Source organism: Podarcis filfolensis (genome assembly GCF_964270895.1).
Source record: "Podarcis filfolensis genome assembly, chromosome: 2".
In the NCBI taxonomy this organism is placed as follows: Eukaryota; Metazoa; Chordata; class Lepidosauria; order Squamata; family Lacertidae; genus Podarcis; species Podarcis filfolensis.
Window position 1 is genome coordinate 120,699,612 of NC_139605.1, and position 27,025 is coordinate 120,726,636.

Below are 27,025 nucleotides of genomic sequence, written 5' to 3' on the forward strand. Positions count from 1 at the left end.
TATACAGAGGTGAACAGGACAATGGCCTGACAACTGCTACTACTTAGGTGTCTAAAACTGATAAATGACAATATTATCAATCATTACACACTCAGTTTCATCAACAGGAAAACCAAAATGCATCCCAACAGGACTTTTGGTTCACTGCGAGAGGCAGTGGAAGACAGGAGTGCCTGGCGTGCTCTGGTCCAGGGGGTCACGAAGAGTCGGACACGACCAAACGACTAAACAACAACAACCAAATGGTGGTATTCAGGACAATTGAAAGTCCTGTTGGGATGCATTTTGGCTTGCCTGCTGCTGAAAGTGACCATGAGGTGATTGGTAATATAATCATTTATCAGTTTTAGACCCTTAAGTAGTAGCAGTTGCAGGACATTGTCATTTTCGCTTCTGCGTAGTTCTTTCTTTATTTCAGATATCATGATATATTGATATAGCATGATGTTTTCTGGTGATATATCACGATATTGAAAACCAGTTATCGCCCAGCCTTATTCTGGGGAATAAAGGTAGCTTGTGTTGAAGTGGCACAAATTATAGGCGAACCAGGCAGGTTGGTTGGTAGGTAGGGGCAGGATGTATCAGACATTGCAGGATGGAGGCATGGCTGAGAATCTGCATTGGAGTGCTGGTTCTTAATTCTGAAGTATTTCAGATGCATGCCTCTGAGCTCTTCCCACTCCTTGCCATAGAAGCAACAGCCAAGTTTCTTACACTTCCACATCTGATATTTAGGATCAGGGTTTCCAACTTGGAAGGGGTGGTTTGGCTTGAATGCCTGGTCTGTTGCATTTTAAACCCACTGGATCTCGCAGGTGTTCCTTCCCGTACAAAACTCATTCTTGACAGATCAGTTTAGATATGCAGCAAAATTAGAGTCATGACCCTGGGTGGGTCTGAGGCGTGTCACAGAGGAAACACCTAAGCCTCAGGACAGTAATTTTTACGGTAGAATGCTACATGAGACTACTGAGAGGTAATTCCTATTGAGTTCAGTGGGACTTATTCACAGGTTAAGTGAGTATAGTGTTGCAGTCCGGTTGAAATCTGTATCTATGCACGGAAATCAATTTTATATCAATGGCTTTCATAAATGTTACCCCAAGTATTTCAGAGACAAGTATTTCAGGTACATCCATAAGTAAGTTGTGTGTAAATGCAGATTAACACCCCCATAAGTACAACTCTAGGCTGCTTTTGAAAATAAGACACTGATCTGTTTTCAAAACATAGCTTATCAAATGTTTTGGATCATGGTTTTAGCTTCTGAAGAGTAGGGCAAGGCATTGCCCAGAGTTTAGATCTGCCCAGCCTTCTCTTCCAATTCTTACAGTACAATGGCTCCCCTTCACTTCATGTCTCAGCTCTCCATCCTACCTGTGATAGGAACGCACGTGCCATGGACAGTGTGGTAAACCCTGGCTTTAAAATTACATGTGTTTGCCACCATATAATATGCAGATGACATGGCAATAAGAGAAGAAGACCAAATAGACCCAATGCAGATATAATACTGCCTTCATCAAAATTGTGGTTTGCAGGAGCCAGCCATAGGAATTCACCCTCCTCCCCTCTCCAGTGTGGATTCTTCCATACTTGTTGTCAGATTTAATCACGATTTATAATTGCATCTACAATGATGTCCTGCTGACTAGAGTTCCCATCTTACCTGGAGATTGAAACCAAGGTTTGTTTTGGGTTTGCAAGCTGTGGTTAATACTGGTGCTGATAGAACACTGAAGTTTAGCAGTTAAACTGAGGTTCAAGGTGACAAGGGAAGAGAGGGGGGAAATTGTGCTTGAGAGGAGGTGGGGGACAGGGCAGGCTTTCATGAGGCTGGCTCGCCAATTGCAAACTGTGCATGGTTGGCAGGGAACCATCATTGCACTTGTTACATCTGCACCAGATCATAAGTTACAGTTCTTTAAGACTTTTTCAATCTAACATTTCAAGTTTTAAAGATGTTAGCTATTTATATATTATTACGTTTTTACCCCACCGTTCCTCTAAGGGTCTGAAAGTGGCACACATGATTCCCCTACTTTCCATATTATCCTTGGCACAACCCTATGAGGTAGGTTAGGCTGAGAGACAGTGACTAGCCCAAGGGCACCTGGGAGTTCGATGAGCAGGAACTGTGTGATGGACTCGCTCATTTCAGTTGTGTTAGGTTCACCCCTCGCCCCTGCATACACATCCCTGCCAACTCCTCTTATTTGTGTAGCACAGATACATTGCACAGACCTAGGCCAATATCAGAATGAATAATGAGCAAGGAAGTAGAAGAGAAGTAGAAAGATAACTGTGTTTTCATTCTGAGAACTGAGCAGCTTCCAAGCCTGTTGAAAGTGTAACAGCCTGCCCTGAGTATGCAAGATCAAATCTGGAGGGGAGGGAGACCCAAACCTGATTGAAACATTGATTTTCCTGGCAGTCTTTCCCAACCAGCTTGATCTGTAAGCTGCCTTGTGTCATTCTGTCAAGTCAGGACTGGAAAAATCCTAAACACCTGATTTACAAGGGTATCTGTCAAATTTTACTTTTTAAATTTTGTTTTGATTATGCATTTTTATAATTTAAATATACACATATACGTATATCTGACAATTACAAGGGTATGTGCTATAGATTCCAGCCCTATGCAGGGCTGATTCCTAAATCTTTAATACTGGTTCCTTGAAATTTTGAAATCCATTTTCTTAATCCTGCTTTTCTATAAGATCACTGCATGTGAAATGCATTGTGGGAGATTTGTGTGCCCGGAGGTGAAAGGGCGCAAGGGAGCGGAATGTAGAAGGGAAGTTCTGAAGATGAAAGACGCAGCCCATCCTTTCTTAGAACACTTAACATTTTATTCCTATTTTCTCCAGGGTCCCCCCCTGCCCCCCCCCCGCTCCAACTTTGGGGATGATTTCAGCAGAAACAAAAAACTGAGACTGTCAGATGTCTTAATCATCCCATTATTGCTTTTGTTAGGACTTAAAAAGAAAACTAGGCACGATTCTGCCAAAGTTAAGCATTCCTTCCCCCCACCAACCATATTGATTTCAATATGGAAAGTTTAGCACAGGCTTAAAACTGCTGTCATTGAAATCCATGTCTGTGTCAGCTAAATGTCAGGCTGAGAAAAATGGCTCCTTTCAAGCCTACCTCACAGCCCAGGAGGCAGATACCAGCCTCTTCTTTGTTCCCTCTGCCACAGACAACTCCTTGCTTGGTCACGTGGCCTCTGTTTAGCTGCCTCTCTGCTTGCCTTGGGTGGGGAAGCCTTGTGCAGACTCTGACTGTAGTGGCACTGAATGCTTTGCTGATGGCTGCCCTATATTGGAAGGGCAGAGCTGAGGCAATGTAGGCCATAATACCTGTGCAGATGCCCCCTAGGTAGCACAAGGATGCTGTGATCTTGTTATGTGTTTGGGTTGATGATGCCAATAGGTTTTCTACTAAGGAAAAAGACTCTTGGAGCCCAGTGAAGCGCCTGCTTCATTATTCCTGGATAGAGAGAGGATCATATCCACAGCATACAGTTTATGCACATGGCTTCCCACCAAAGAATCCTGGGAACCATGGTTAAAGGGTGCTGGGAACTGTAGTTTGGTTAGGGGTAAACTACAGCTTCCAGGATTCTGTGTGGGAGGGAAGCCATGAATGGTCAAAGTTAGATGCCCATTAAAATTTGTGGGACCTGTGTGCTTAAGAGTGTGGGTGTCCCACTGATTTCCGCAGGACTTAAATAGACTTGTATGGGAGAATCCTCAACACCTTTAGCATACCAAATCGCACTCTTTTTTGCTGGCTCCTCCTCGTCCGAGGGACATAAAGATGAGAGGAAGAGCTTGCACTGGGCCCCTTCCAACTTAGCTTCTCTAATATGAGGGCACTTTTGTGTCTGCCAACAGCAAGTGCTGGAGGCAGAAGTGGCAACTTTCTGCGGGGTGCTGTGTTACCTCAACAAGAAAGGGGGGCGGAGAGGCAACCAGCAGTTGGGGCAACCGTCTAATGGGGAAGAGCACAATAATGCTTAGCTGATATACTGCAGCCATGCATACATATGCGAGAGGCTCACATTGCTGTAAAACGTGCTTTGATTGCTCTCTCCACCCCCTCTGCATTTCATCTGCATGCTCCTGAGGAGGATCTTTTCCAGTCCCCTGGGTATTCTGGGACAAGCAATGCTCTTTGAAGTTTTTCACATTTGCCATCTGGAGAGAATGCAGCATGAGGGCTCTCTCTGGTTCCTAAAAAAACAAGCTGGCTTTCTCTGCCACCTGCGAGTCATTTCCATCCCACCCTGTCAGTCAGGTACCTAGTGAGACTAACATTAACAAAGGCAAATTGAATCCTTGGCTGGCGGTGGGTGCCATCAGGCTTTGGGGCAGAAATAACGGGCTGCAGGAGGGGCTGGCAGATACAGCAAGGCCAGGTCACCACTTCTGAAGTAATACAAATTACCCCCTTAATAGTTCTCCCTCCACCTGCCGCCATCCAGTACCATTAAGTGCAAAGTCTAAAATTGCATAGCTGTGTCACTGCTTGTATAGAATTAGGAAAATGATAGTGGCTTCTGTGGCCAGCTTGCTAAAGCAGAGAGAGAGCAAAACCAGTTTGAAGGACCTGCTTGTTTCTCTTCACTGCCTGTCTGGCACTGAGGCACAAGGATACTTTTGACATGCTCTCAATCCCAGCCTTCAGTGATCAGCTGGGATTTGAACCAGAATTGGAGTATGTTGAGCACTTTGCCAGCAAGGCAAACCAAGGCAAAGCCTCACTTAGGTTAACCAAAGGCTTGTTTTGCTCTGGGAGCAAGTTAACACACACTGTGTGTGTGTGTGTGTGTGTGTGAGAGAGAGAGAGAGAGAGAGAGAGACAGACAGACAGACAGACAGACGGACGGAGGGAGGGAGGGAGAGAGAGAGAGAGAGAGAGAGAGAGAGAGAGAGAGAGAGAGAACACAAACTCTCCAGAGGTTAAGCACTTGCAAATCATCATTCTATCAGTTGGAAGGCCTTTGCAGCTCTCTCAGAATGTAGTGTATTTGTATTTGTGAAGAACTGCATCCTAGGATATCCTATTATCCCACACTTTTGCTTGTCCCGTGCCCAGAAAGCATGGGTCTGAGCAGTTTTCCACTTGTCCCACATGGATCTGAGTGGTTTTGCTTTTGCGCTGCTGTTTTCCCCTGGAAAACCTGCTCTTTAGCTCAGAACAAATGAGCAATCTGCAGAAAACCTGATTTCTTGTTTGTTCCAATTCAGTGCTAAACCAAGGGTTTCCCCAGGGAAAAGCAGCAGGGCAAATGGAAAAGGCAACATGGGCGCATCTTGCAGCTCTAGACCTGTGTAAAGTTCAGTGTGAATTAAGCAGTATCACTTCTTCACCAGTTCTTTTCAACTCAAGCAAGCAGATAAGAGTGAGAATTACAGCCAGACGCCCCTGAAGTTTCTACCTCCCCTCCAGAGCCTTAGATACTTCCCTGCTTAAAAACTGGCATCTCATTTCCCCAAACTAGAGGGATGAAAGGAGACAGTTCTTCTCTTGGATCTTTTCCTCCCACCTTCTGCTTTCCATAATTGCCTTCAGATGCCTCTCTTTCAAAGTCTTGGGCCTTTGTGCTTGATCTGTTGGGGCGCCATCTAAAACTGCAGCAAAAACAACATTCCCCTGTTAATTATTGAAGGCCACCCACCCTCTTGGAAGGAGAGGCATTTAGGAAGGCTCTTGTTCGACTCTTACAGCAGGGTAAGGAGGAGGATACAGCACTTGCTTGGATGCTCTCTGGCAGCATAACATGCCACTTTCACTGCTCCATCTCATTTCCCCCCATGCGCTTTGAGCATAACGGCTTCACCTTAACATCTCGCTGCCGTATTTCTTAACTCAGTAACCGCATAGCAGTCTTGCATGGTATATGGGAATGCATAACTTCATTACTTCCCTTCTCAAGAAACCCCCTTTGCTGCGACCTTCCCAAAAGTACCACCAAAGGTACTGGAAGCAATAAAACACTGGAGTGGGGGATCAGGCTTGGCAGAGATGGGTTTTCTTGTGCTGCAAATATGTTTGAACTTTTGGTGTGTAGTGCATGTGACAACCTTCTAATACAATTTTTGTCTTTTCTTCCCCTCCTCTCCCCCATCTCTCTCCCCCTCTCCTTCTTAACTCCCCCCCCCCTTCCTTTTTCCATCTCTGGTGGAAACACAAGGAGCTGGTAAGGAGCTGCGCCTTCCGTCTGCTTTGGTGTTTGTGCTGATAAACTTCTAGTTGCTAACCTTTTGTCTTTGCCAAATCTTGCCACTCTGGAGGGCTTGAAAAAAGCGGTTTTCTGTGTGTTGCAGTAAGCTGTTTCTCGTGGCCTTTGCAAAGACATTTTGTGGCTTGTGACACAAAATCCAAATGGCTTCCGCTCACCCAAGTAAAATAAACTTCTAATAAAGTAAATTATTGGCTGATTTGCCACTTTTTGTGGCTTCTTAAATCTGCCACTGCACTCTCCCTAATGGTTGGGCTGGCTCTGGTAGAATTCTGATAACAGTTCCTCCTAGCTGCTGGTAATATGCAGGATGTCATCTTGTATAAGCTGATGACAAATGACTAAAATGCAGAAATGCCCTTTAGATCTTATCAGTCTTTCAGAGCAAAGTTCACTTTCAGCAAAAGAGAATAAAAGCCCTGTGGTATCAGACTGAAGGTCCATCTAGTTCAGCGTCTCACAGTGGCCATCAAGATGCCTCTGGAAAGCCCATAAGCAAACTAAGAGTGTAATAACCCCCTGTCCCAGTGTTGACCCCCTGCAATTGCTATTTGACAGTCATACTGCTTTTGAACATGGAGACTCCACTTAGCTAAATATTTTCATGATTTCCACCCCTGAACCTTGTAAATCCATCTAGGTCATTGGCAGTCACCAACATCTCATGGCAGTCATTTCCTGCACGTTTCCCAGCTTTTTGCCTTTGAGATGGGTGGCCAAAACCATGTGCGTTGTTCCAAATATCAGATGAATAATCAAGATTGTTAGCTAGTCTGATCTGGGGTGACATCACATTCTAATCCCCATCCCAACAATACAGAGATGAGTCAGACTGATCAGTCCACAACAAAATTTCCATCTGTCATGTAAAACCAAAGGAAACGTTTGGGGGACATAAATGCCTTCCCTCCAGCTTGGACTGTCTAGTTGTGACAGTCTCTGGTGCTCCAGAGTAGGCATGGCCAACTTTGGTTATGTCTCAGGAGGGTGCTGTGTCCTCTTAGGTTTAGCCCTGGGTTGGAAGCAATCCTCAGAATGGGTAGGACTAGAACCAGTGGGTAGAAATGACAGCCGATTTCAGCTAAATATCAAAACAGAGGTTCTCAAACAGTGATGTGCAAACCACTGGTGGTCCATGGGCTCCATGCAGGTAGTCAACAAATAAAAAAGGGGGAACAATTGAGAATAGCTGTATTGGCTCTGTACCTGATCAATTATGCACACATGCACACACACAAAACACAGATATCTAGGCTGTTTTGACCATGGCATATTCTCTCAAACAGGCTGGCAAGACTAGCCTAGGGTCTGTGATGGTCATAAAGCAGCACTAGAGGGGGGGATGTTATTAAAGCATGAGTTACATTTGTGCTTTAATTTGTAGGACAAAAGAGAAAGTTTATTAAGTGATCCACTGAGACACCTGGCAGTTTCCAAGTGGTCCATGAGGGGTCAGGGGAAGAGTTTGAGAGAGACTGCCTCAGGATAAATTTCCATAACTATAGAAGCTGTTTGGTAGTGCAATAGCCTACCTTGGGAGATGGCAGGCTACCTTCTTTGGCTGGAAGTATCTAAACAGAGGTTTGAGTACCTTCTGCCAGGGATGCTATAGTTGAGCAGAGTTGGACTAGGGTGTCCTTGCAACTCTACAATTGTATGGAATTGTATTTTGCCACACAAACTTTGGTGCAGGGGTCACGTTCTGGTTGGCTCCATTGAGGCATTGGGACACGCATACCGTATTTTTCGCTCTATAAGACGCACTTTTCCCTCCTAAAAAGTAAGGGGAAATGTGTGTTTGTCTTAGGGAGCAAATGCAGGCTGTGCAGCTATCGGTGAAGCCTCTTGAGCGCAGTGGGAGCGCTCCTCCCTCTTCACTCAAGAGGCTTTGCATTGCTTTCTTGTTTCTTGTTTTCCTCCTCTAAAAACTAGGTGCGTCTTATGGTCGGGTGTGTCTTACAGAGCGAAAAATACGGTAATAGGGCCTTTCGTGCAGAATTCAGTGGCTGCTATTGAAATAGAACTTATAGTTTCCTTAAAAAGAAATATGGTGTAGCGATCGGGTAGGCAGCATTTGCTAAAATTCAGAGAAGGGTTTCCCATCACTTTATCCACACGTCACATTTGAAGGTGTCCACTTAAAATTGTTTGGGGGCACCCTTAAGAACATCATGGGTGAAGTGAGATTCTCTCCTCTGGGACCAAAGGAGCAGTAGCTCTGTGTGCCATTCTCTAAGAACAGCATCCTGATCTTTTAAAACAAAAACAGCACATGTGCTGTAGCATGAAATTACTATATAGTTGCTAAGAGGACTCAGTGCGTACATTTAAATATCAACATGCAGCTGATTCCTCGAGACTGCTGTGTTAATCTTAAAGCCATTATGGCTGCTTAGCTCAGATATGGCCTGTGACCTCTAGGTGGAATCCATGCCAAGGCATTTTGGGATTTGCTTGTAATTGCCGCTTGACATGTTACTGTAGTGCATCAAAGCTTGTACGTTCCTGGACCCCTAAGATGAACTGGGTTTTCTAAATAGTGCTTTAAGTCCTTTATCAGGGGTGAGGAGATTTTTCAAATATTAACAACTGCTGGTAAATTCCAGCAGTTTGCAGGGCCTGCTGTGAAATGCTGCTGCTGCCTGCAGTTGAAATAATTGCCTACCTCCTCTTATAAAACCATGGCTAAGTGTGAGTTGCCTTGAGGCTTAGTTTTATGTCTAAAAAGAGGAACTGGTAAAAGAGTAGACCCGTTGAAAACAAGGGGAGGAGCCCTGATACCATGGAGCAGTGCCTTTCAAGCTTTGTCCCATGAGGACACTCTTGCCGTAATGGCTTTTCTTCCAAGGAACACATACATTTCTGCCACCAAGCTCCTGAGCATTGCATTCAGGAGCACATAGCTTAGATTCTGGGCAATAACCTAGGGCTAGTGGTTCCCAAACTTTTTTTTCTGACGAAACGCTTGAAAATTACTGAGAGTGATGTTCCTCCCAGTTGTTGCAATGGCCATGTGCTGTTCTAGAGAGCACCATGTCAGCTACACCTGTTCTAGCATTTATGTAGCAAATCACTGGTGTGCATAGCTCATTCACAGCCCATAACTTAACTGGTGACTTTACCATATTTTTCCATGTATAAGACGAGGTTTCTTGCTAAAAAAAATAGTAAAAAATTGGGGGTCATCTTGTACACGGAACATGGGCACCTGGGGGGATTTCTTTAAATATTTAAGCATATGTCCGGGATTTTGGCTTGGGGGGACTGAGGCAGTCCCTCCTGCTGCCGTCCCCCCTTTCTCCCCCCCACTCTGGGCTGCATGCTGGCCACTGGCTCACCTCCTGAAGACCCTGCTGCCTCGACCACCGGATCAAGAGCAGCTGCCACCACTGAGAGCTGCCTCAGCTACCTCTCCTGGCCTTCCTTTCCTTTCCCCCCTCTACCCCTCTCAAACTCCCACCCTGCCCCAACGGGCGCTGCCTTCCCCTGGCTCTTCCTTGGTATCCTGTTTAGGAGCCTCCTTCCCCTCACTTCCCCGCAGCAGCAGCAGCTGCCACCAAGGGGGACATTGCGGTGCCCCAACCGCTGCCTTTGCTTCTGCTCCATGGTGTACTACATGCACCTCGTGCTGGAAATGATGAGGGCCTTTGCCCCCCAAAAGATCAACAACTTGCTGGCGCCGATCATCCAGATTTTCACTTCTGTTTTAGGGTTTGTTTGTTTTTTTAATTTTGGGTTTAAATAAATAGGGGTCGTCTTATACATGGGGGTGTCTTATACACGGAAAAATACGGTAGATACTACTACTGTTACTAAATTGTCTTCCAGATTTTCATTACCCACTTCCTTTATAGTTTCTGTACATTGATTTCTAATAGTTAGTAGATGTCCGGCTTGCTGCTACCAATAAATTACCATATTTTCCCATGTATAAGACAGATGTTTTTCGCTTTAAAAAATTAGTAAAAAATTGGGGGTCATCTCATACATGGATGTTTAAGAAAAACACTACTGCAGGAAGCCTAGGGATATTTCAAGATATTATTTTGGGAGAAAACACACACACACACACATACATCTTATCTAAAGCCTGCAAGGGAGGAGGATGAGGAGGGTCACTTTTGCAGTGGGAGGTTTGCAAACAACCACCAAAAGGGCAAAAGCACAGCATAGCTTGGAAAGGGCACTCCAGACAATGCACCAAAAAGTGGGGGTGCCCCCCAAACACCCACCCACCCAACCGAAAGGGGGCTGAGCAGGCCCTGCAGCTGCTCCCTCCTCGCCCAAGGCCCAGGAACGGCACCCGCCGCGTACATGCCTGGGAGGTTGCAAGTGGAGCAGCTGACCAGAGCCAAGAGGGCTGGAGAGGCAGCCAGCAGCTCTTCATCTCTCACCTGGTGCTTCCTTGGCGGTGGCAGCAGAGCAGGACAGCTGCCGGGCATCATGAGCTTGACGTGTTGCCACTGCTGCTGCTGCTGCTGCTGCTGCTCCCAGTTCCTCCAGCCTTCCTTCCTAACTTGCACACAGAAACACACACTTCGATTCTCACTCCCAGTTTCCATTCAAAGGGAACACACCCACTCAGTAGAAAAAACCCTGGACGTTTTGCCAAATTAAAGAAATCCACCCCATGTGCTGTGAAGAAGCTGCTGGAACTGCCATTCATTTCACTTACCACTTCCGCCAACCAATGCGGACTGTTGCGGCAAGCCAGGTTAGGCAGAACAAGAGCACTCTAAATGAAAAAAAAGTTGTTCTGTTTGATGTTTAAAGATACGGTACTAAATATACCAGTGCTTTGAATATTTAATAAAATATCAAAGTTGTTCTGTTTGATGTTCAAAATATTGATTTCTTAATTTTGGGTTCAACAAAATAGGGGTCGTCTTATACACGGAAAAATATGGTATTTTGAGTGTTCGTATTGTATTGTTCAATGGTCCATGAAATGATTTGTAGGTAATCTGTAGATGGGTGACAGTTCATTGTTGTGGATAGCAATATTCCAGTATTTGTTTGCCTTTGCACATCATCACGGCCAGGGGACAAGGTCACCTCTAACATCAATATCCAACATTTGCCATTAATTATTTAATAGTTTATGAATTTTCCACTGAGTTGCCATTTTAAAACAGTTTTCTGTAAGATTTAAAGATAAAGTAAAAGTAATTTTCTGTGATGAGAAATTTCCAAACTCCCACTTGTCAATACAGATGATGGTATATTCATTTCCACAGAGCAAGGTGGGGTGATGTGCGAGTCCCAAAGGGCCTGATAAGGTCCTCAGGCTTTATCTGCACCTTGCTTTTAATGAAGGTGTTCAACATTGTAGGCGCTGGTGAGAAGTCTTTGGATGCAGTGATCTCAAGGTGTCCTTTAAAGGTCATGTAGGTGGAGCACATATATTTGTTTGCTTGTAACAATTGCCTCCTGTGCTGTGATTTCATAGCCACTTTAATCTGATGCAGCTATTTTTTGCCGTTGTTTTGAGAATAGCCTCTTCCAGCGTCTTTAATGTGCAGGACCAAAGGAGCAGGAATGTGAGGCTCTTGTAATAGCTCTTCAAAAAGAGTCTGGCCTTGATGCAGCCATAGATTTCCCATCAGAGCCCATTACAGCCACCGCGCTGCTTCCAAGAGTACTGGCAGAATGCCTGCCTCTCTCCAGCACTTAGCAAGAGGAGAGGCTGACTTGTAGTCAATAGCAGAGCTCTCTCTAGCTCAGATGCAGAGTGGTGCTTCCCTTAAGTGAGAAGGGACCTTCTTTTCTAGGGTAGGGCTGACATTACCAGGATTTCAAAGGCGGGATTGATGTTGGGGGGGGGGGGAGGGATTTCCAAAAGGCGGCAAGTCAATAAAAAAAATCACGGTTATTTTAGCATTTTTGTAAAAACAACAACAACAACAATAACAACAAACCAACCCCCAACAATTGCCTCAGCTGGCGTGGGAGGTTGTTGCTGAGGACCCATCTCAGATATGGCACAAAGCTGCCTCTGATTCACAACAGCTTGGTGTTTCTGGGTTAATGAATGCACCCAGCCACAACAATGGAGAGACACCTCATTGATTCATGGCAGTTTGCCACACCTTAGCAGGGCAATGGCTAGTCGGCCTAATGTACACATAGCTGTCTTGTTCCCTTGCTGTCCCCTCTTGGAACAAGATGCTGGGTTTTTGGGAGCGAAGTTCTGACCTGTTCTGCTTTCCTCGGGCCTCAGGTCTTTTTGTACTCAAGCTGCTTCTAGTTTGGATAGCTCTTGGTTCTGCCAGGTTCCACCTTAAAACCCCTGTGCCTTTTGGCAAGTAACCCTCCTGGATTCTGTCACAGCCTGAATTGCAAGCACTGCCGAAAACCATTGTCAATGTTGATTGGAAGCTCTGAAGTAGCAAAGCCACCATGTAAACCTAGCCCCACCTGGTGTTTCTGCTATGCACAGCTTGCTCCTTTGCAGAACTCCTTTGATTTAGGAGAGGCTGTGGCAGGACACAAAGACAGCCTTAAAATCCTTTCAGTGGAACCATCTCAGGTGTAAGAACGTAAGAAGAGCCCCTGCTGGACTAGCCAGAGGCCTACCTAGTCCAGCATCCTGTTTTCCATAGGGGCTAACCAGAGGCCTATGATACATCAAGGATGTTCCCATATGAACTGACCCAAGCCCTGCAATCATCACCTGAGGCCCTTCTTTGTGTGTCCAATCCACAAGAAGTCCAGGGCGTGGCAGCATGAGAACAGGGGCTTTTCTGTTATCACTACCTGTTTGTGGAATGCTCTCCCCTGGGACGTGGGACCTTCATTACATATCTTTAGCTGCCAGATGGAAACATTCCTCTTCTTCCAGGACTTTAGCTAATTAAACAATCTTGTGCCTTTTAAACTGGGCAGGGGAGTAATTATTGTTTGGTTTATTGTTATGCTATGTATTTTGTGTTTTTATATTGTAAACCGCCTTGTGATCCTCGGGTGAAGGGCAGTGTATGTATATGCATATGCATATGCATATGCATATGTATATGTATATGTATGCCCACAAGCTAGGCCTGAGCACACAAGCCCCCTGCCATTCAGGATCCTCAGCTGCTGGTATTGAGAGGCAGACAGCCTCTCTGATACCAGAGGTAATATTAAGCTGTCATGACTAATAAACCTGTATTTTTATCACCCCTGGGTTGGTTACATTTGCAGCAGCCTAGATCAGGCATGTGAATGTTCTGCAAAGTGCTGCTCTCTTGTAATCCTGCACACCTCTGGAACCTGCATGTCACTTTTTCACCTGGAGTGGGATCTAATGCAATTAAATGTAACGGAAATTCTGTAGGTAATTAACCAGCCTTTGCCTCCTCCCTGCACTTTAATTAAATTCTTATTTGAACCAGTTTCATCCTGTATGTTGATTGCTGGAATTGGCTCTCGCACATCTCCTTCACAGGAAGAAAAAGGAAATGCTGCTTTGGCTGGCATTTGATAGCCACTTCACCCAGGGAGCTGTGAGACCCGTTATTGGAAAACAAAATATACTTGGATATTGTCTGAATTCCACCCCCTTCCTTGCTGATTTCCCCTCCCCGCTGTTTTGAAAAAGGGGTAGGGGCTGTCACATAATCCCTCCAGAAAGGCCAGATGGTTTGTTAGTCTTATTAATATAATCCCCTTTTTAACCCTTCCCACTCCTGTTTTAAATGAACACTCAACTTTACCAGGTCAATATGTGCCTGGCCTTTTCATAACACACTATTGTCTCCATCCTTCGGGGCATTCCTCGGCCTAATGTTATATGGATGTTTTTGCGTATGGGGAGGTGCCCACCAGTACTTGATTTTAGCATACCATGTTATCCTTGGCTATTAAGGGTGAAGAAGGCAGATGTAGTTCTCCACAGGCAATCCCACAGGTCTTTCACCTACAGAGAGAACCCAGCAGCTTTGCATTGTGTTTTGCAGACCTCCATGGCTGAGTCACATGGCTGAGTTTTCCTGTGTCTAGGTGGTATGTCAGCTTGCACCACCCACCCTGCACATCAGGCACGCGGTCTACATCTTCTCTTTTTTAAGTGGCTCATGTGTGTTCATTCCTTTGATTAAAAAGTTCACAAGAATGAACAGTTCAGAAGCAGAAGCCTCACCCCACCCTACCTCAAACAGTACTCATCTTCTTTGCTCCATGTTTCAGAACAACTCAGGAGCCAAAACAGGCTTTGTTAGATAGCTGTGTGGACGTAGCCAAAGTGAAACAGTGGTAGTTCTCTTGGCTTCCCTAGAGCAGCCTTTGTGCTGGCTGGGACTGATGGGTGTTGTAACCCCAAACATCTGTAGGGCACCAGGTTGGTGAGGACTGCTCTAGGGTGTTCCAGCCCATGTTTGCAGCCCAAGGCATGTTCAAAGCCAATATTTGAAAGAGCTTAGCATCTGAATGAAGATGCAAACCAGCATCTCTTGGTCAGGTTTTTTTCGTACATAAGAGGCCTGCTGGATCAGGCCAAACACCCGTCTAGTCCGCCATCTTGTTCTCCCAGTGGCCAGTCACATGTATATGAGATGCACTGGTTACTCATGCTCTTTGCTGGTCTGCCCATTTGGCCATCCCTATTCAGATCCATGACTGTCTGCAGGACTGGAAGGGCCCAGAGAGCCAGCCAATGTAATCCCATCACTAAAGACCAAATCCTGCTTGCATAAATCCTTACAAGATTCCTTACAGGTTCTTACTGACGCACTGGAGCAGTGCACCACAATTGATTGCAGAGCAGCTTGTTTCAGGGGACTAGAGTAAATGAGCTCTGCCATGTGCTATAGGGGGAAACAACCAACCCTTTTCCAAATGACTACAGTGGTACCTTGGATCTCAAACGGCTTAGTTGTTGAATAAATCAGCTCCTGAATGCCGCAAACCTGGAAGTAAGTGTTCTGGTGTGCAAACGTTTTTCGGAAGCCAAACGTCTGATGCAGCTTCTGCTTGAGTGCAGAAAGCTCCTGCAGCCAATTGGAAGCCACACCGTGGTTTTCGAACGGTTTTGGGAGTCAAACTGACTCCTGGAATGGATTAAGTTTGAGAACCAAGGTACCATTGTAGTTCAAATCTGACCTAAGGGGAGAGAAGTTCCTGTTTGACCCAAGCTATTCCTTTCCAGCCTGTGGGGCGAATAGCTCTCCTTGTTTCTCAGCACCATTAGTGGTTTCTGTGGACTAAGCACTGCAGTAGTGCTTCAACATTATGCCTGCTGGGACTACCAAGAGTGTCAGGTTTGCTAACAGAGCATCTCCTCTGTTCTGCTTGGCCCTTGTGAAGATTGCTTGGAATCTGTTGGTTGTGGTTGGGAGGGTGGTTTGGGGAAGTGGAGAAAAATAAGGCTGGGTGCTCTGATATTTGTTTGTTTTTCTCTACACAGGAGGAGCTAACTAGCACCAGTGTGGAACATATCATAGTAAACCCCAATGCGGCTTATGACAAATTTAAGGACAAGCGAGTGGGCACTAAAGGACTAGGTAAGTGTTTCTCCATAGGCCCTTTCTTGAGTATGTGTCCAGGGTGGTGGGGGAGCAGTAGATCCCGACTAGAAAATGTACCAAAGAAAAACATTCAAAGCAATCCTCAAAGAACCCAAGGATCCTTGTTTAAAATGCCTTAATAATTTACAATAATAACGTTATATACATACTGAACATTTCAAATAACTTATTCCTAGTTTAGCTTATGTCTGCCAGTCATTTGTCTCATTGCCTGCAGATGTGAGATACAGCACAATACATGCATGACTATTTTTCAGTGGTTTTGTGTGTGTGTGTGTGTGTGTGTGTGTGTGTGTGTGTGTGTGTTGGACGTACAAGATGTTAGCGTGCCCTTGAATGGAGATCTTCAGGTTTGTTCTGAACCAGAGGAAGCAACAGGGTTTCTTTTGCAGTTTTGAACACTGGTCCTTACAGATGATGGATCAAGCTCAGTAGCCAAGCTCTTGCTTTCCATGCAGAAGGTCCCAGATTCAATTCCTGACATCTCTGGGTAAGGCTGGTGATGTCCCATGTCTGAAAACCCAGAGAGCCACTACCAAACAGTATAGACAATATAGTACACGCCTAGCTTGGTATAAGAAAGCTTCTTATAGTCTTCCTAAAACTTGAAGGCACAGTTGTGCAGCCAGGCCTGTCTTGGCCCTGGTATGAAGTCTGTGAGAAGTTGGTAGAAAAGTCAAAAGGCCGTTCTACAAATATGAGCTGCTGATCAAAGAACTACTAACTCCAATTGTGAATCCTGTAACTTAATTTTAATGGAAAACATGAAACTTGAGGCTGTTCAGTCTAAAAGTACAGAAATTTTTTTCCCCTTTCCCCCTTTTGATTTGTAGATTTCTCTGATCGTATTAGCAAAACCAAGAGAACTGGCTATGAGTCTGGAGACTATGAAATGGTAAGTAACTAACTCAGATGACTGTAGACCGAAAGGAAAACCTTTGCTCTGTACCAAGCTGTATCTCAGCTGGAGAATGAGATTGTAGCCTTAAGTAGAGGCACACAGTCAGGGCGGGAGGTCACTTGGCACCAGTATTAGTTCAGAATCCAAGAAGAAGAGTCAAGTCTAGCCAAGGCCCAGGATCCAGCAAGGCAAGTTCAGATAGAGGGGTCAGTTCATATAAGCAAGGTCAAGGTTCATCTACAAGCAAGGCAGGGAGAACTTTCAGCAGCTCCAACTGGAGCCTGGGATGGAAGTTACACATGGCAGGTTTGGATGTTGCTTCAACAAGCAGCAAGCCCAGACTGAGCCTTAAATAGGGCTTCAGCTTCCTCTATATCCACTACCTATTTTATTAAGGACCCAGGGCCAGGATAGGCTTGTAGTCCAAATCTGCTAGGAGGCAAGACCTCCCAGCCACCAGCCTTCCTCGAATTAGCCATTGCAATGGATGACCAGCCGGTGGCATGGGCTCCACAGGAGCAGGAATTCATGGCATTATTGAACTTCCCATTAATTGCCCTGCTCAGTTCTGCCTCTGGCCCCATCAACCACTAACGTGTCACCTCTTGAAAGTTGCCCAGATGGGAAGGTGACCCTCAGGTTGAAAAAGACTTCTCATTGCTGATCTAGACCATCTATCTATATCTATCTATATCTATCTATCTATCTATCTATCTATCTGAACTCTCTCACAGAAAGAATTGAGAATGGCCCTTCCTAGAGCCAGCCTTGCAACAGGAGATGGGGTCAGATGAAATTGTGCTACCCCAAAAAATTCTGGTGTTGCTGTTGACCTGAGAATCCTATTTTATTTTTAAGCTAGGGGAAGGCCTTGGTGTGAAGGAGACTCCCCAGCAGAAATACCAGCGTCTGCTGCATGAAGTTCAGGAGCTGACTGCCGAAGTAGAGAAGATCAAGGTAAGATCAAGGTGGTCTCTGTTCTTGTTTCCTTCTGGCCCCCTTGCAGCTCCTCTGTGGGCCCTATTGATTTGGACCCACCCATCTTCTTGGTCTAGTCCTCAGGCCCAAATGCAAAATGAAGGCCTTTGTTATCCGATAAGTTGTCCTTGCCTTGAGACTATGTGCTTTACTGCTGTGGTTAGTATCAGTACAAGGGGGAGCAGCCCAGGGTCAGAGAGGATCGTGCCCCAAACAATTACTGAATGCCAGGTTTTCAGTGCTTCTATCCCTTCTTCCACAGAGTACCATGAAGGAGTCGGCTGCCGAGGAGAAACTGACACCAGTTGCCCTTGCTAAGCAGGTGGCCAGCCTGAAACAACAACTTGTCTCCACCCACCTGGAGAAACTGCTGGGACCAGATGCAGCCATCAACTTAACAGATCCTGATGGTGCTCTAGCCAAGTAAGTCACGGTGGAGTCAGCACTGCAGTTCCCCAGGGCTTAGACCCACAAGCTGCTTAGCCCTGGAAAAACATGTCTTCTTAAGAGTCCATCTGAACCTGCCCTTCACCCTTGGCTACTGCGGTCAGGCCCTCTGCACCAGTGTTCGAAATTCACATTGTTCTTAGGCACATTTTGCAACGGGGAATTTAATTAGTGTGAGCAGTGTCTGAGCTCTGGGCATGGTACTGCGCCTAAGATTTCATATTAAAACTGCAGAGTGGAAGGAAAGGGGGATATTTTCTGGCTCCCCACTTCCTGCTACTCTCTGACTGGAGAAGAGACCCACTCTTAAGAATATTACAGGGGTGGGCAGGGGACCATGTGAAAAGTGGACATAATGTTGTAGCTGCAATTCATTCATTTTCAGCTTTGTATTCTTATAAAAAAGCATACCTAGACATTCCGTTGCTGTGCCCATAACCTAGGTTTAAGAGGTCATTTAGCTCTTAGCTTTCATATCTCAGTTTTTAACACTGCTCTGCACCTCAGAGTAGGCCATGCAAGGCAAAGAGTGTCAACTTCAGGGCAAGCTTGAGATCAGTTGTACACCTCTCTGTGGAGCACATTGTCTGCATTTAGTAGGAGTGCTGAGATTGTGATGGGATCATAGGACTGGATGGGGCCATGGAGCCATCAGCTCATCCCCTTAAGGCAAGGGTGGAGAGTTGAGTTGGCCCATCATCTCCTAACCATTGAGCAGGCTGACAGGGGCTGCTGGAGTCCCACAACAACCACAAGGCAACCCATCCTTGCTTTAATGGAGTAGATTATACCCATAGATAAACTTGCATAATGCAGACCATCAAAGAGAGTTGTGATTTTTTGGGTGTGAACTGGGGGAAATTGTCTGGAGAATTTCCCACTGGTTCTAAATTGATGGGGATCAGATGCAGTGTACTTTTTTGACTTTTCTTTTAGTAAAACATATTTTTTAGTCTTGTTAGTTTTGCAGTCTGTATAAATTTCCCGCAGGGAAGGAAATCAATAAAGTGCACTTAGTGTGGTTTAAATGCTATTTTCAAAGATTTACCTGGAAATTATTCTTATTGGAATACTTGTAAATATTTAAATACATGGCAGCACAATAGCATACCTTTCCCTTTCCATTATTTAGATTTTAAGAAGAAAATATAAGCAGGGAAAATGGTTAACATACTAATTTTAGCATGCTTGAAGAGCTACGTGCAGAAATATATGTGCTTTCTAGGGATGGTCATCTGAAAAAGTTGATTACAACCATTTTAGATTTGATTTGTTGCCCAGTTGCTGTATACCGTGTTCAAAGTAAATTTCTAAACATGGGCCATTTCCCAACTGACATTGGCTGCAAGCATACAGAGGAGAAAAGTTTCCCCATCCCTTCTAATTATGCTCATGCCCCTCATTATTCCAGTCTCTGATCCAAAATCCATTGCAGCAGGCGGTAGCTGTTGTAGCCAGTGTAGTCAGTGGGGACCTAACCATGTGCCCTCTAAACATTTGTGGCCTCTTCAACTTGTCAGGCGTTTGCTCATTCAACTGGAAACAGCCAAGAGTACTAAGGTGCCCCCTGCAAGTGGGAAGAGCCCAGCGAAAACTGCGGCTGGCCCAGGAAACATGGTGACTTATGAACTGCACTCCCGGCCTGAGCAGGACAAATTCTCTCAGGCTGCCAAGGTAAGAACAGGAGTATTTGATCTTTGAGACCCCCCTGGGACTTATAAGGAAATAGCTAGGATGATGAGCTGATGCCACATAGGTACAGCAGTGAGCTGCTTTAGCAGCGCCCTCATTGTATGCAATTCAGCAGTGCCTTTCTCTCTCCAAGCTCAGCTCTGAGGGCAGGAGAGCATTCTGTTGCTTTATGGGGTGCTTGATTTGAGTGGGGAAAGGCCTATTGTGCACAGCGCTGGTTGGTTAGTACTTGTGACATCACAAGGACCCCAAGCTCCAGAGCATTTTTGTGTCCATATGTGTCTTCACTTAAAGAGAGCTGGAGACTGGGAGCATCAGGGTCTCGGTAATGTCTAGGAATAGTTCCCTTCCTCTGGGACTTAGGACATACATCAACTTGGCTTGTGCGTCTGTATGAAGCTAATGTATTTGATACTGAAGAAAGGAATTTCCAGAATGCAGAGCATTTTTCCTAAGCTGCTTCCCTGTCCCACGCACAGCGTGTATATACAGGGCTCATGGAGATCTTGAAGCATCAATCATTTTTGTGAATCTTCTCCTTCCCTCCCCACTGCACATAAAGTTTGAGCCTTTCTCACCCCATAGCAGAATAGAGCATCATAGAGTAATGAACCTTATTTTGGCTCCTTTGCTTTCCCCACACTTTCTCAGTAATCCTTTAACATCTGCATCACCCAGCAGTCTCTGTGACTTCATTCTGAGTACTTTAGAGTTAATGGGGTTATTGACTTACTTATTCTACAGTCATGAAAGCTTAGGAAGGCAGGAGTGGGAAACAGTGATAATGTCTTCCTGGTAATATTCTATACAGTCTGGGCTCAGGGTTCCCCAGAACGTGGATTGCAACTCTGTTGGGACTGTTGAAAAGAAAGATCTGGCTGTAGGTTCCAGCCTGCTTCAGGTCCAGTTACTTCATGCTGGGGTTGAAGTGGTGGTGGGAAAAGGTGTCATTAATCATATTTGTACCCTGCTTTTTGGCCGTCCATTCTAGGCAACACAAAAATACCATTGTTAAAATGGCTAGGAAGGAGCTCAAAAGAAGTGGAGGGAGTGATAGGCAAAGTCTTGTTTGCGTTGAGCAGATGAGGAAGGGACACAGGGATGCAGAAATCTAGATAAGATTTTTCATTTCGCTGGAAGACTGTGGAATACTCTCTTCCTTAAGCATGCCCATATCTCCTTGGATGCCAGGATCAGACACCCATCCCTCCCATCTGTTCTTCTCTCTGTAAGCAAGTGCAGTGGTGGCTGAAGCAGGTGTCCCCGTCCCCCGTTGGTGGGGGTGGGAGGGCATGCCCACACCATTTTGGATTCCTTTCTCTCATTTCCCCAGTTTCGGATTATGCCACACACAACACATTAGTCATTTTGTGATGGTGCCCCTGACACCTTCTCAAACTTCCAAATGTGCCCAGGAAGGTTGGCAACCTCTAGGTGAAAGAAATGAAGTTGTAGTGGAGTGCCAGTCTCAGTGGAGAACTTTTTGGGAGGGGGGAACCTTTGTGGCTGATTTGAAATGATTGATGTGTATTTCTGTCATAGTCATATACAGTAGGTAATATAATCTCATTCTGGACAAACTTTCAAGCTTTCTAACTTCTGGAATTTTCACCTGGCTTTAGATTCCTTGAGCCATCCATCCACACTTACAATTTTTTTGTGCCTTGAGGTATGAAATCTAAATAGGCACGTGCACCTACCACCCAGCCCAATCCATCCAGGAAGTTTTCCTCGGCAAACCCCATGAAAGTGAATATAGTCAAGGCGCCATGTTCCTGCACAGGTCTTGATCACTTCAGTGGGGCTTGTGAAGGGCAATTTCCTGGCATGTTGTACCCCATAGGTCAAATTGCCCTTAATGGCACCTGAAAAATGACACATCCGGGTCAAGGGGGAATTTTAGAAGTGCTTTGCCCTGCAATTCAAGAAGGCTTCTCGGGAGGGAGAGGAGTGCAACGCATCTTCATTTGCTCCCTCTGGTCTTTCCAGATTGCAGAATTGGAGAAGCGGTTGGCTGAGCTGGAAGCGACGGTTCGCTGTGAGCAGGATGTCCAGGTGAGGCATGAAGGCAGTGGAAGCCCTGGGTCCACGGAGAAGGTTATGGGGCCATAGCTCAGTGGTAGAGCATTGCTTTGCATGCAGAAGGTCCCAGTTCAATACCCAGTATCCCCAGGTAGGCCTGAGAGATACTTTGGTCTGAAGTCCTGGAGTGCTGCTGCCAGTCAGTGTAGACACTATTGAGGTAGATGGACCAATGCCTGACTTGGCAGGCTCCTTAAGGGGTAATGGGAACAGGTGTAACAGCAGGCTAGATTTTATGATGAACTCCATGGCCTCATTTGTTAGCAGCTCCTGAGATTTTCTCCAGTGATGCATTTAGGGCAGCATCTACTTTGGCCCTATAGGCGCGCTGTGAAATTGTCCAGGAGGTGTAATGCCTGGAGCTGGTTACAGGGCCTGAATGAATTAAATTGTACATGGCCAGCCTGTGGCTGAAAATCCACAAGTGGCATAGGCAGCTGACTTGGTAGCACTCCTGGGCAAGAGCAGAATGCCCTGGCCGTGCCATAGAGTCAGACTCTTGCTGGACTAGAAGCAGCTCCAGCCCAGAGTGCAGGAACTACATGGCTATTGTTGAGTGTGATGCAGTGGCATTGCCTCACACTGCAGACTGGCTTGTGCCATGCTTGCCAAAGGCTGGCCAGCACTATCCTAATCACCCCCCCCCTTCATTTTCTCTCTCTAGAATCCTCTGTCTGTCGGACTGCAAGGAGCTAGTCTTATGGTAAGCTGTTGGCTGAAGTTTATAAGTGGCCTGTGCCTTTTGGGATTGGAAAGGAGTTAAAGGGGATGTTTGCTTTTAAAGATTGGGCCTGAGGGTTGTCTCTTAATTTATCCTGTAGCTGCTGGGAGGCCAGGTTGGGCTTGATGAGTGCTGTGCAAAGTGTGTGTACATGTGTACATGTGCAAAGCACATTTGTGTGTAAATGGAAAGGAATGAGATACTATGCTGAAATGTTGGGAAAAATAGCTTCTAGGCCAGGATTAAGGGAAATAGGTTTGCACCTCACTCTATAAGATGTTCTAGACAAGGGGTGGGCAACCTTTTTCAGCTGTGGGCCGGTCCACCGTCCCTCAGACCATGTGGTGAGCCGGACTATATTTTTTTGTGGGGGTGGGAATGAATGAATTCCTACACCCCACAAATAACCCAGAGATGCATTTTAAATAAAAGGACACATTCTACTCATGTAAAAACACTAGGCAGGCCCCACAAATAACCCAGAGATGCATTTTAAATAAAAAGACACATTCTACTCATGTAAAAACATGCTAATTCATGGGCTGGATTTAGAAGGCGATTGAGCCAGATCTGGTTGCCTACCTTAGGTTGCCTACCCCTGTTCTAGACAAAATGTTCTATGTCTTTGTGGATTAAATTCCTTTTCTTTATTTTTGACTACTGAGCTGAGGTAATCTGTGCCAAGTAAAACTGAAATTTTGCAACCTAAACAATATTTGCAAATTTACTAAATATTTCTCATGTTTTGCAAAATTCTGTCTTTAAAAGCTATTTTACATAATTTATTCTAGTTTTGCTAGTCTTCAAGAAGGCCGAGGAGCTATGTAGGTTGCTGAAATTTCTCTCTCAAACACACACACACACAACACAGCACCATCGAAAACCTATTTAAACTACGCCTTTGGTACCTGAGATTCCAATTTGCATTATTCATGCAGTATGAAGCATATATTCACAACAGTGAAAACTAGAAATATGCTGTCTTTAAGAAAAAACATAAGATTCTTGAGTAGCTGAAATTTCCATCCAAGGTTGTGTTCCACTGGTGGTTGGTTGTTGTTCTGTACAATTGCAGCATAGACGTATCCCCATGTATTACCTCAAAGAGCTGATGATATTCGGGGGGGGGGGTCTCACTGGATCTGGCTGGGACAAATGTCGCCTGGGCAGGAAGAGCCAATGGTAGGAAAGGCCAGCCTGAGGGCCGGGACTAATTCCACACACTGATTTGAGTTAGCCAACTAAAGTTTTGCCTACAGGCATGTGGTATTTTTTTCTCTAAAACGCTTTCCCCATGTCACATCCTCTCCATAGCAAACTGTTGAGATCCTGCAGGCCAAAGTCAGCTCCTTGGACATAGCAACCCTGGACCAGGTGGAGGCAAGGCTACAGGTGAGTCTTTTTCAGCCGCAGCATTTAGGGCATGTGGAAAGGACTAAGTGATTTTGAAAGTTCTGGCAGGGTTTAGCTTTCCTAATGGCAGTTCTTCATTCCTAGAGCGTCTTGGGAAAAGTGAATGAGATTGCCAAGCACAAGGCCACGGTGGAAGATGCAGACACCCAAAGCAAGGTCAGATGTGTTTTCTCTCTGTAACTGGGCAAACGATAAAACCCACTTTCTGTATTTGTATGAAAGCATCTTGTTGATTAGGGACACGGGTGGTGCTGTGGGTTAAACCACAGAGCCTAGGACTTGCCAATCAGAAGGTTGGTGGTTCGAATCCCCGCGACGGGGTGAGCTCCCGTTGCTCGGTCCCTGCTCCTGCCAACCTAGCAGTTCAAAAGCACGTCAAAGTGCAAGTAGATAAACAGGGACCGCTCCGGCGGGAAGATAAACGGCGTTTCCGTGCACTGCTCTGGTTCTCCAGAAGCGACTTAGTCATGCTGGCCACATGACCCAGAAGCTGTACGCCGGTTCCCTCGGCCTATAGAGCAAGATGAGCGCCGCAACCCAAGTCAGTCACAACTGGACCTAATAGTCAGGGGTCCCTTTACCTTTATCTTGTTGATGGACTCTGCCCAGTATACCTGAAGGAGCATCTCCACCCCCATCGCTCAGCCCAGACTCTGAGGTCTTCCTCTGAGGGTCTTCTGCTGGTTCCCTCACTCCGAGAAGTGAAGTTACAGGGAACCAGGCAGAGGGCCTTCTCGGTAGTGGCGCCTTCCCTTCAGATGTCAAGGAGATAAAGAACTACATAACATTTAGAAGGCACCTGAAGGCAGCCCTGTATCAGGATGTTTTTAATGTTTGATATTTTACTATGATTTATATATGTTGTAAGCCGCCCAGAGTGGCTGGGGAAACCCAGCCTGATGGGTGAGGTATAAATAATAAAAGTATTAGTAGCAGCAGCAGCAGCAATAGTAAAGGCAGCATTGGCCTGCTATTACCGATCAGGTCAGTGTGATTTCCTGATCCCGGTGGCAAAGAGCACTGAGGGTTCATAAGGCTTCTGCCAACTCTGGAAGAGGAAGAAGGGTAGAGACTTATCAGTTGTGGATGTTCTGAACAAGCCAATGGGATAGATTCCCTGCCAGGCTGTGTCTTGGTGATTCACACACAAACACAACACCCTGGTAAATTAAAGACACCAGCTCTTCTGTGCCCTAGAAAATCCTGAATAAAGAAAAGGGGGTGACATTTGGGAATGGCTTACCAAACAGCCTATGTCTTTTTTCACACGTGTGCGCATCATCTGATCACTCAACATGTGATGTCTGCCTGTTTTATTGTGTGAGCTGAGCTCTACCATAGAGCATAAGAACATAACGTTAAGAGCTGTGCTGGATCAGGCCCATCTAGTCCAGCATCTTGTTCTCGACAGCCAGCTCCCTACAAGAAGCTTGTGAGCAGGACCTCAGCACCGCATTTTGTGATGTGAACATTTTGTCTGGTGTTCAGAACTCTGCTGGCTCATTCACCTGAGCAAGTCAGCATTTGATCCTGTAGTCACCAAGGGATGAATGCAACATGATTTGTGCACTGGCCCTTTGTTGACAGACTTCTGCTTTTGCCAGCCAAGCAATGAGATTGTGAGCAAGTTTTTTGGAGGGATGGTGATGGAGGAAGATGATTGGCCTAAAGTTGAAGACCAGGTTCCCACTTGGATCCCCCCCCCTCCTGATAACTTTCTGCCTCCCCTGCCCCATACAGGTGCATCAGCTCTATGAGACTGTGCAGCGCTGGAGCCCTCTGGCCAGCTCCCTCCCTGAGGTGGTGCAGCGCCTGGTTGCTGTGCGGCAGTTGCATGAGCAAGGTGAGCCTCTGAGCCAGACAGGGGCATTCTCTAACTCGGGAAGGCAGAAGAGTAGCCTCAGCCTTTGGGCCTCCCATTTTTGTTTATTTACTTTGTCATTGTCATTTTTTTCTATTTTTTTTACACTTGAAACAATAAAATTTCAAATAAAAGAAATACACAATTGATATTGACTCCCCTTCCCCTCCTTCTATTGTGCATTTTATTACTCCCCCCCCCACATATTCTAATTTCTCCCTATATCTCATTTTCCTCATCTTCACATCTCAGTATGTTTTACTGCTGAATTTATTCATTTTTATGCTTAATTTATATTGCAAAAAACAATCGACAAAAACAATCCAAAATCAATACATATTACAAAAAGAAAAGAAAAAAATAGATTCATACACAACAGATTCTGTTATGACTTCCGATTATTCTGTTACTGTTAACTTCTTAATATGTTTACACTATGTCTCTACATAATCCATAAAACATTTCTAATCTTCCTCAAATAGTTTTTTTATCCTGATCTCTTTTTCTGTCTTTCAGTCCTGCCATTTCTGTATATTCTGTTAACTTTGTCTGCCATTCTTCCTTCGTTGGCATTGTATCTTCCCTCCACCATTCGAGCCTTTGGGCCTCCCATTGCCCCAGTGAACTGGGTGGCTGTCCTTCTTGTCCCCAAGCTGACTTTTTGGTTCTTCTCTGTTACAGCCATGCAGTTTGGGCAGCTCTTGACTCATTTAGACACTACCCAACAGATGATTTCTAATTCATTGAAGGACAACGCTTCTCTGCTGACACAGGTGGGTTTCGGGGCTTTGGCGAACTGCCTGTGGGACTACTCGGGTCTCTACAAGCTGGCCAGTACAGAGAGCATGGGTGCACCTAGTTGTGGGGAGAGCACCCAACTGTATATTCCACTGTTTCTGAGAATAAACTGCAGCCGCTTCACCGTATAGCACAGATCCCTTTACCACAGCTATGAGATCTAGGCTTCGTAGTGCAATGTGCCTGAAGCCAGCTCCCCACAGAGCACATCCTGCAGGATCCTGCCATTGTCCATTCTGTGGACATGACCAAACCAGCATAGATGTCACTGGGACAGGAGTGCAAACATGCTGGGAACGTGGGTCTGGGGGAGCGCATCTTTGCTGGAAACTGTCCTGCCATACACGTTTAGAAAATGGCAACTTTGCTGCTT

At 45.6% G+C, this 27,025-nt stretch overlaps 1 protein-coding gene across 1 annotated transcript in view; it reads left to right on the forward strand.

The window, feature by feature from the left end:
• The window catches only part of DCTN2 (dynactin subunit 2), a 40,940-nt gene that overhangs the window by 13,045 nt on the left and 870 nt on the right, over window positions 1-27,025 (forward strand). The window contains exons 3-13 of the mRNA XM_083599663.1: window positions 15,639-15,735; window positions 16,593-16,654; window positions 17,519-17,617; window positions 17,901-18,061; window positions 19,606-19,759; window positions 21,767-21,832; window positions 22,524-22,562; window positions 23,895-23,972; window positions 24,078-24,149; window positions 25,734-25,836; window positions 26,536-26,627. Of these exons, the coding sequence (XP_083455789.1) occupies window positions 15,639-15,735; window positions 16,593-16,654; window positions 17,519-17,617; window positions 17,901-18,061; window positions 19,606-19,759; window positions 21,767-21,832; window positions 22,524-22,562; window positions 23,895-23,972; window positions 24,078-24,149; window positions 25,734-25,836; window positions 26,536-26,627 (1,023 nt within the window). The remainder of the gene's footprint in view (window positions 1-15,638; window positions 15,736-16,592; window positions 16,655-17,518; window positions 17,618-17,900; window positions 18,062-19,605; window positions 19,760-21,766; window positions 21,833-22,523; window positions 22,563-23,894; window positions 23,973-24,077; window positions 24,150-25,733; window positions 25,837-26,535; window positions 26,628-27,025) is intronic.